This window comes from Onychostoma macrolepis, chromosome 03 (genome assembly GCF_012432095.1).
Source record: "Onychostoma macrolepis isolate SWU-2019 chromosome 03, ASM1243209v1, whole genome shotgun sequence".
Taxonomy (NCBI): Eukaryota; Metazoa; Chordata; class Actinopteri; order Cypriniformes; family Cyprinidae; genus Onychostoma; species Onychostoma macrolepis.
The window spans coordinates 807,529-817,505 of record NC_081157.1 but is presented as its reverse complement, the minus strand read 5'-3'; the positions used below and the strand labels follow the sequence as shown (position 1 = coordinate 817,505).

At 41.1% G+C, this 9,977-nt stretch overlaps 1 protein-coding gene across 1 annotated transcript; it reads right to left on the bottom strand.

The window, feature by feature from the left end:
- Positions 1-4,005: 4,005 nt before the first annotated feature.
- On the bottom strand, positions 4,006-5,753 carry LOC131535914 (uncharacterized). The gene is made up of 2 exons (XM_058768440.1): positions 5,114-5,753; positions 4,006-4,137 (listed from the first exon to the last, which is right to left on the bottom strand). The coding sequence occupies exons 1-2, from the start codon at positions 5,751-5,753 to the stop codon at positions 4,085-4,087; spliced, it is 693 nt and encodes a 230-aa protein (XP_058624423.1). The 3' UTR covers positions 4,006-4,084.
- Positions 5,754-9,977: the final 4,224 nt, after the last annotated feature.

The following is a 9,977-nucleotide window of genomic DNA, read 5'->3' as shown; positions in this document are numbered from 1 at the left end:
CTGACCCTCGACGCATGTGGCAGGGCATTCAGGCCATCAGTGACTACAAACCCACCCACTCCACCCCCGCAGCCACTGATGTCAACTTCCTGAACGAGCTAAATTACTTTTATGCTCGCTTTGAAAGAGACAACAGAGAAACTGCCACCAAGCTCAATCCCTCAGATGACCACCCACCAATCATACTCTCCTCCACAGGTGTCTGCAAGGAACTGAGCCGGATCAACGCGCACAAGGCTGCTGGACCAGACAACATCCCTGGTCGTGTTCTCAGGGCATGTGCGGAGCAGCTCGCTGGGGTTTTTACAGACATTTTCAACCTGTCTCTTGCCCAAGCGGTCCGTACCAACATGCTTTAAATGCACTTCCATTGTGCCAGTGCCAAAACACTCTAGTCCGAGGTGCCCTAATGACTACCGCCCTGTAGCACTCACACCCATCGTCATGAAGTGCTTTGAGCGGCTGGTCCTGGAACACCTAAAAGACTCTCTACCATCCACATTGGACTCACACCAGTTTGCCTACCGTAGCAATAGGAGCACAGAGGACGCAGTTTCCATGGCACTGCACTCTGTGCTCACTCACCTGGACAATAAGAACACTTATGCACGTATGCTGTTTGTTGACTTCAGCTCAGCATTCAACACTGTCATCCCAACCAAGTTAATAGCCAAACTTGGAGACCTGGGCATCAATACCTCAATGTGTAACTGGATTTTGGACTTCCTGACCAACAGACCCCAGAATGTTCGATCAGGATTCACCTGCTCCACATCCATCACACTTAACACTGGTGTACCACAGGGCTGTGTGCTAAGCCCGTTTCTCTACTCCTCTTCACCTCTGACTGCAAGCCTGTGTATGGATCTAATTCCATCGTCAAGTTTGCAGACGACACCACGGTGATTGGCCTCATCAGTAACAACGATGAGACTGCCAATAGGGAGGAGATCCAGCACCTGGCCACATGGTGCACTGAAAATAACCTGCTCCTCAACACCACCAAAACGAAGGAGCTCATCGTGGACTTCAGGAAGGAGTCAAGAGGCACACGACACCATCCACATCAATGGAATGGCTGTTGAGCGTGTCTCCAGTTTCAAGTTCCTGGGGATCCACATCTCGGCGGACATGTTGTGGAAAACCAACACCTCCAGCCTGGTCAAGAAGGCTCACCAGCGCCTCTTCTTTCTGAGGACACTGAGGAAGAATCAGCTCTCCTCTGCTATACTGGTGAACTTCTATCGCTGCGCAATAGAAAGCATCCTGACCAACTGTGTCACAGTATGGTATGGGAGCTGCTCTGTTGCGGAGCGCAAGGCACTGCAGCGGTGGTGAAAACTGCCCAGCGCATCACAGGGACTCCACTACCTGCCATCGAACACATCCAGAGGAAACGCTGTCTGCATCGAGCTGCAGCATCCTTAAGGACCTCTCACCCAGCCCACAGACTGTTTTCTCTCCTGCCCTCCGGCAGGCGTTTCAGGTGCCTCCGGACCAGGACCAGCAGACTAAAGAACAGTTTCTTCCCCAGAGCTGTCTCTTTACTGAACTCTACCCCCCGTTGATCCACTTCCTCATATATTATTAACTCTTCTCTCCTACCTCACATCTGCCTTATTTGCACTACTGAATGTAAATTTTTATCACAGTAACAACTGTTTACTTTTGTATCTTGCACTACCATACCTAAATTGGACTATGCTCATTTGCACTGCCGACTGTTGTTACATTATCAATGCTTACATTAATATTTTGCACCGTATGTCTAATTGTAATATGCAATCACTTCCACTGCACTTTTACACCTTGTTTATAGTAACAGTCATCTGTATATATATTATATTGATAGTACATATCACCTGTAAATTCTGCCTATAATAATAGCCATCTGTATATTTATTCACTATACATATTCACCTGTAAATTCTGTATATTTATTCACTATACATATTCACCTGTAAATTCTGTATATTTATTCACTATACATATTCACTTGTAATTTCTGTATATTTATTCACTATACATATTCACCTGTAAATTCTGTTTATATTAATAACCATCTTTCTATATATATTTATACATATACTCAGTACATATCCTTGTCCTGCACTTATTCAACCATTGTATATACTGCACTTGCTACTATTGCACTTCTGGTTAGACCTAAACTGCATTTCGTTGCCCTGTACCTGTACTTGTGTAATGACAATAAAGTTGAATCTAATCTAATCTAATCTACACAGATGTCACGGTTCGGTACGTACCTCGGTTCGGGGGTCACGGTTCGATATAATTTCGGTACATCAGGGGAAAAAAATAAATCTACTATGCTCAGTTTCTTTTCATTTATTTTGAACAGACAGTAATGCAAATTACAAATTTTTACATGTTATATAAAATCTGTTTTGTTTTTATTGTGAGTGTACACAAATAAAAGCAGACCTTTATACAGCGATTATTAATAAGACAATAACTGTTTATAGTTGATTCTGCTGGTATAAGGAAACAGTTGAAGTGATCGCACCGGAGCCACGCTACACAACACAACACAACACAACAGTTCCAGCATTGTTAACTTGACAGCGCAGTTGGTACTTTACCAAAATAAAATACAGTGAGCCAAACATCAGCACGCGTGCCTCGTTGGAACGCGTCTGAAGTACATTTACATAATAAATAATAGTTTAGCATTCAGATACGTTACATCACAAATATGGAAATATTATGGAATATTTGGATTTGTGCCAAACGAGAGAGGATACACATTTACATTTAATCATTTAGCAGACGCTTTTATCCAAAGCGACGTACAATATGAGAACAATAGAAGCAATGAGACCATCGAGAGTGCAGCAGTATACAAGTGCCATGACAAGTTTCAGTTAGCCCAGCACAGTACATGTAGCTAGGGTTTTTTTTTTTTTTTTTTAAATAGATAGAATAGGTAAGTGTTAGTATTAGTTGGTCAGGTGCTGGAGAAAAAGATGCGTCTTTAGATGTTTCTTGAAAATGGATAAAAATTCAGCTGTTCGAATTGTGATTGGGAGGTCATTCCACCAGCTGGGCACAGTCCAGGAAAAGGTCTGTGAGAGGGATTTGATGCCTCTTTGTGATGGCACCACAAGGCGTTGTTCACTTGCAGAACGCAAGCTTCTGGAGGGTGCATAAGTTTGAACTAGTGAGTTTAGATATATTAGTGCAGTCCTAGTTGTTGTCTTGTAGGCAAATATCAGTACCTTGAATTTGATGCGAGCGGCTATTGGTAGCTAGTGTAACGTGATGAAGAGAGGGGTAACGTGAGCTTTCTTTGGTTCATTAAAGACCACTCTGGCTGCTGCATTCTGGATCAGTTGCAGAGGCTTGATAGTACATGTGGGAAGGCCCGCCAAGAGAGCATTACAATATTCCAGTCTGGAGAGAACAAGAGCTTGGACGAGGAGTTGTGCGGCATGCTCCGACAGGAAGGGTCTAATCTTCCTAATGTTGTATAAGGCGAATCTGCAGGAACGGGCCGTTGTAGCAATATGGTCTGTGAAGCTTAACTGATCATCGATCACAACTCCAAGGTTCCTGGCCGTCCTGGAAGGAGTTATGGTTGACGAACCCAGCTGTATAGAGAAGTTGTGGTGAAGTGATGGATTGGCTGAGACCACGAGCAGTTCTGTCTTGGCAAGGTTGAGCTGAAGGTGATGGTCTTTCATCCATTTAGAGATGTCACTCAGACAGGCTGCAATGCGGGCAGCTACCGTCGGATCATCTGGTTGGAATGAGAAGTAGAGTTGAGTGTCATCAGCATAGCAGTGATAAGAAAAGCCATGCTTCTGAATGACCGATCCTAATGACGACATGTAGATGGAGAAGAGAAGTGGCCTAAGCACTGAGCCTTGAGGAACCCCAGTAGCAAGAATTTGTGACTTTGAAACCTCACCCCTCCAAGACACCCTGAAGGACCTATCTGAGAGGTAAGATTCGAACCACAGGAGCACGGTTCCGGAGATGCCCATCCTTCTGAGAGATTACAGAGGATTTGGAAGCCGCTCTTGCCAGTCTCAGGGACTCTGTAACCGAGAGTAGGGCAGTCTCAGTAGAGTGGCCGCTTCTGAAACCAGATTGGTAGTTGTCCAGAAGATTGTTCTGCACAAGAAACAAAGAGAGTTGGTTGAACACAACTCGCTCAAGAGTCTTTGCAATGAATGGAAGAAGGGATACTGGTCTGTAGTGTTCTAAAAGTGCTGGATTTAGAGAGGGTTTTTTAAGCAGTGGGGTTACCCGAGCCTGCTTAAATGCTGTTGGAAATGTACCAGTGTGAAGAGAGGTGTTGATAATGTGAGTAAGCGCAGGTATGACCGAAGAAGAAATGGCCTGAAGGAGGTGAGTGGGGATAGGATCTAGTGGACAAGAAGTGGGATGATTGGAAAGGATGAGTTTTGAAACTTCCGTCTCCGAGAGAGGAGAGAAGGAGGTGAGAGAGTGTGTATTTGTCGGTAAGAAGTTATCAGAAAAGAAAAGAAAATTGCAAAGTCATCAGCTGTAAGAGTTGATGAAGGAGAAGGGGGAGGAGGACAGAGAAGTGAAGATAATGTTTTGAAAAGTGTGCGAGAGTCAGAACAGTTGTTGATTTTGTTGTGGTAGTATGTCGATTTAGGAGACGTTTGCAGAGAAGGAAGAGAGGAGTGACTGATACGCACTAAGGTCAGCAGAGTTTTTTGATTTGTGCCATTTCCTCTCTGCAGCCCTTAGTTTAGCGCGATGTTCACGGAGAACATCAGACAGCCAGGGGGCAGAGGGGGTAGAGCGTGCTGGTCTGGATGAAAGGGGGCAAAAGTTGTCTAAGCAAGATGTTAGAGTGGAGCAAAGAGTGTCAGTAGCACTGTTTGTGTCCAGTGCTGAAAACTGAGAGGGTGAAGGAAGTGCAGATGTAACTATTGAGGAAAGGCAAGAGGGAGAGTGCGAGTGTAGGTTACGGCGAATGGTGACCTGTGGGGGAGTATGTGCTGTGTCCGGAGTTAGTGTGAGGTTAGAAGTGATGAGGAAGTGGTCTGAGGTGTGCAGTGGAGTAACTAATGTGTTGTCAGTGGAGCAGTAGTGTAGATGAGGTCCAGTTGGTTACCTGATTTGTGAGTAGCCATAGTAGTCACTCGCTTGAGGTCAAATGAAGTGAGAAGAGTGTTGAAGTCAGCAGCCTGGGGTTTTTCTAGGTGGATGTTGAAGTCACCGAGCAGTAAAAGAGGAGTACCATCCTCAGGAAAGTTGGACAGTAATACATCCAGCTCCTCCAAGAAGTTACCCAGTTGACCTGGGGGACGATACACAACTACAAAGTGGATTTTAACAGGGTAGGTAATAGTAATTGCATGAGATTCAAATGAGCTGTTGCCTGTAAGAGATGGTAGAAGCTCAAATTTCCATTCATTTGAAATAAGGAGGCCCGTACCTCCACCCCTCCCAAGTGTGCGAAGGGTGTGGGAAAAAGTGAAGTTAGTGGAGAGTGCTGCAGGAGTGGCAGTGTCCTCAGGTTTGATCCAAGTCTCAGTTAGGGCCATGAGGTTAAGACCGGAATGAGTAGCAATAGAAGGAATAAAGTCCGCTTTGTTTACAGCAGACTGGCAGTTCCAGAGACCAATTGGAATAGAGAGTAAAGTAGTAGAAGACCGAGGGACAGGCCGTAGGTTAGTAGGATTGGCCTGTTTCCAACATACAGTGCGTGCCTTCCGAGCATTAGTAGTAATAGTGGCGATTTGAAAGCACATAGTGTGTACAATTGACTGAATGAATAAGTGAGAACAATTAGTATAAAAGTAAAGCAAGGGGAGAAAGTAATACTCAAGTGCCTTGTCGGTGTTCTTGCTCGGTGGAGTCGTGCAAGGTAGAGTCGATCGTCTTTACACTCGTCGGTCTTCACACGAGGACTGCCGCGGTATACAATCTGATTTTATACTTGCCTAAATTATTCCTTATAGAAGTCAGCTGACCACGCCTTACTACTTAGCCAAGCGAAACTGGGAAATTCCCAGCACAAAGCTCCATTTCGCAAACAGTTGAGTGCACAAGCCTTTAAAGTATACTCCTTTGCAGTGATGGGAATAACTGTGTTATAAATAAACGGCGTTACTAACGGCGTTATTTTTTCAGTAACGAGTAATCAAACGAATTACTGTTTCCCCCGTTACAACGCCGTTACCGTTACTGACAATAAAATGTGGCGTTACTATAATTTATAATATTATTATCATTTTATTTTTCAGTTTATCTGAATGGAAGCGCAGTGTAGCTGTATTTAACGTACCGTAAACTCTTGTGTTAAGGCGCACGGCTCGCCGTCGCTTTGTCTCGCGCGCAAAGAAAGATACAGAGCAAGATAGTTTTTCATAACATGCAGAATTGATGCACTACATGTAAACGATATTTGTTGTATTTTTCTGTCAAAATAACGGAATTCAGCTTTTGAGAACTGCCGGGTTCTCTGGTAGTGGGCGGAACTTATGCGCAAGCGACAATCTCATTGGCTGGCGCTCTTATCGTCCCTGTTTTGATTTCAGCAAATCAATTCGAGTGAATGCAGACAACGTGATTAATATTCATGAACCCAGCAGCTCATTAATCATTAGTGCATTTTATATTGTTATTAGTAGTAGAAATAGTAGTAGTTTTGTTATCTTATCAGTATTATTTTTAAGTTTTTTTTTTTATCGAAACACTAAATGACAAACAATATCTTAAGCACCACCACCAGTCCTAAGTTCAGTCAACATGACAAATAATTACTAAAGTTATATCATCATATAATGCTAAATTATCATAATATCAGATTATAATGCTTGACTGACTGATGCTAAGTGTCAGATATTTAAAAAAAAAAACTGTGCCATTTTACAAACATAAGCTTTATATATATAATTGGTTGATACTATTTACAATAATTTATTGAATTTGACAGGTGTCTCTCACATTGTCCCACAGATATATTAAAATAGATTAGTGTACAATGTTTTATAATAATTTCATTCATTTAATATTGGGGGCATCCAAGTTATTTGACATATTTTTTATAAAGTAACGCAATAGTTACTTTCCCTGGTAATTAGTTACTTTTATAATGATGTAACTCAGTTACTTACTCAGTTACTATTTGTGAGAAGTAACTTGTAACTATAACTAATTACTTTTTTAAAGTAACGTGCCCAACACTGCTCCTTTGTGTGTGTGTATATATATATATATATATATATATATATACACACACACACACACACATTTGTTTTAGTAGTTTACGGGGACTCTCCATAGGCGTAATGGTTTTTATACTGTACTTACTGCATGTGCTATTGCCCTACACCAACCCTACACCTAAACCTACCCCTTACAGGAGACTGTCTGCATTTTTAGATTTAAAAAAACACCATTTAGTATGTTTTTTAAGCCTTTTGAATTACGGGGACATAGGCAGTGTCCTCATAAACCACCTTCAAATTGTAATACCTCTGTCATATCCGTGTTATTACCGTATACAAATTTTGTCCCCGTAAACCACAAAAACCAGTACACACACACACACACACACACACACACACACGTGTGTGTGCAATAGACATTAGCTAATGGTTTTCACAGCATTTAGTTAATAATTCATGTGAAAATAGAGTTGTCACTTTCAGTGTGGCAAAATAAGAAACAACCCCTCTCCCCCTGTCAAAAGAAAATGGCAGACCCGAGACTGCAACAACAATAGACATTCGCATTGACAAGCACTTGTGTGAGTGGTTATGAGATAGATTACTTTAGTTTAAAAATGTACAAAGACATTTTTATCATTCATAACTTCTGGAGAAACAAATAGCACAGACACTAGAAAAGATGGAAATTTAAAGAGCACCAAATGTAGTGTTTTGAAAGACTACGCATTTGACTGTACATATATGCTGGCATAGGTGTAAAAATGCTTTGGGCTTAATACTGATGTAATGAGATCACAGGTGTATATTCAGTGTAATTTATAATTGCTTTGATTGCCGCCCAGATAGCAAAAATCATTTGGGCCTGATCTGGTCCAGACCCATCGGACGTTCTGGACCAGATCCGTGTAACAGACTCGGGCCGGTGTCTTTTGGCACAACGGGCCAATACCGGCATGGATCCGGTTTTTCCGGATCTGGACCAGAACTGGGCCAGCTCCAGACCAGATGTGGATTCCTTTATGGTGATTTGGCCCAAATGTGGGCAGCATCTGGTCCAGTACCATGCCGGATCTGGGCCAGCTCATTTTGTGCATTTTATATTATATATATATATATATATATATATATATATATATGCCTTCATACACACACACAAATAAGTTGTATACATATCTAGAATTCAAACACAATTTGTTTATTTGTACAGTGCTTTTCACAATACATATTCCAATGCAGCTTTACAGAAAATGCATTTAAAAAGAGTATTGCATTTAAAAGTTACAAATAAAAAGAGTAATGTCCATATGCCACAGTATTTTTACAGTTCCCGGATAATACAAATCATACAAGTAGATAATAACTATTTAAGTAGAAGTGATAAATACCTTTAAAGCAATGATTACAAGCATCTTACCCAGACAGCAAGCAGTGTCGGCCCACAACTGGCCCGCATGGATTTCACACGGGCCAGATGTGGGCTGGATCTGGGCCAGAACTATGTTGCTGTCTGGGTACATAATACATAATTAAATATCTTTTTTTTTTTCTTAAGGTATAATACGAAGGTCTTAGACAACAAAAAGTTTAAAGACATGATTTAGATGTACAGACAATTACTGTCCTGAACACTATTAAAACAATATTCATATAAAAACAATTGAATTACTACACAAAACATCTTTTACTACACTACATCTTTTCTTTTGATAATTTTTGCATCAAAAGCAAAATTAAAATTAATTTAAAACACTACCCAAAGTAGTATAAGTCTCTACTTCTAGTGCTTACTGTACATAATATTCAACAAGCTTAAAACAGTGCTACACAATGAGAATGAGAAGAATCTGAATAATTACCACAGTGAAATTTGATATCACAGGGAAAGGTCTTACAAATGTGTGTCACCATTGTGTGCTTGAGTTGGTTCTAGTTGTTCGAGTCTTCTGCAATGCCGTTTTTCAGGTAAATGCGAGCCCTCCATCTGACTCCACAGCTTAAAGACAGTTCCCCCCTTTTCGTAGTCTCTAAAAAAAAAAAAAGATTAAATATCTTTTTAATATTAACATATTAATATATTAAATATATTATACACACACATACATACAGTACATATATACACAAACACACACATAAGGTCAAAAGTTTACATACACCTTGCAGAATCTGCAAAATGTTAATTATTTTACCAAAATAAGAGGGATAAGACATTTACATATTGTCCACAAGAGAAAAAAATTGTTGAATTTATAAATTACATCCACTTGATTCTTAATACTGTTGTTCCCTGAATGATCCACAGCTGTGTGTTTTTGTTTAGTGATAGTTGCTCATGAGTCCCTTGTTTGTTCTGAACAGTTAAAACTGTCTGCTGTTCTTCAGAAAAATCCTGTGCTGTGCTTTTCCAACATTTTTGTGTATTTGAACACTTTCCAGCAGTGACTGTATGATTTTGAGATCCATCTTTTCACACTGAGGACAACTGAGGGACTCATATGCAACTATTACAGAAGGTTTAAATGCTCACTGATGCTCCAGAAGAAAAAATAATGCATTAAGGGGTGAAAACGTTTTGAATTTGAAGATCAGGGTAAACTGAACTTATTTTGTCTTGTGGGAAACATGCAACCCAGACAGCAACATAGTGTTGGCCCAGATCCGGCCCACATCTGGCCCGCGTGAAATCAATGCGGGCCAGATGCGGTCGGATCTGGGCCGACACTGCTTGCTGTCTGGGAAGTATCTTCTGAAGGGCAGTACTAAATGAAAAATATTTAGGCAAAATAAGAAAAATGTACACCT

Coding starts and splice junctions, on each gene's coding strand:
- LOC131535914 (XM_058768440.1), bottom strand. CDS start 5,753: ATGTGCTTTCAAATCGCCACTATTACTACTAATGCTCGGAAGGCACGC. Junction 4,138..5,113: donor TATGGCTACTCACAAATCAG/GTAACCAACTGG, acceptor TTTCTTGTGCAG/AACAATCTTCTGGACAACTA.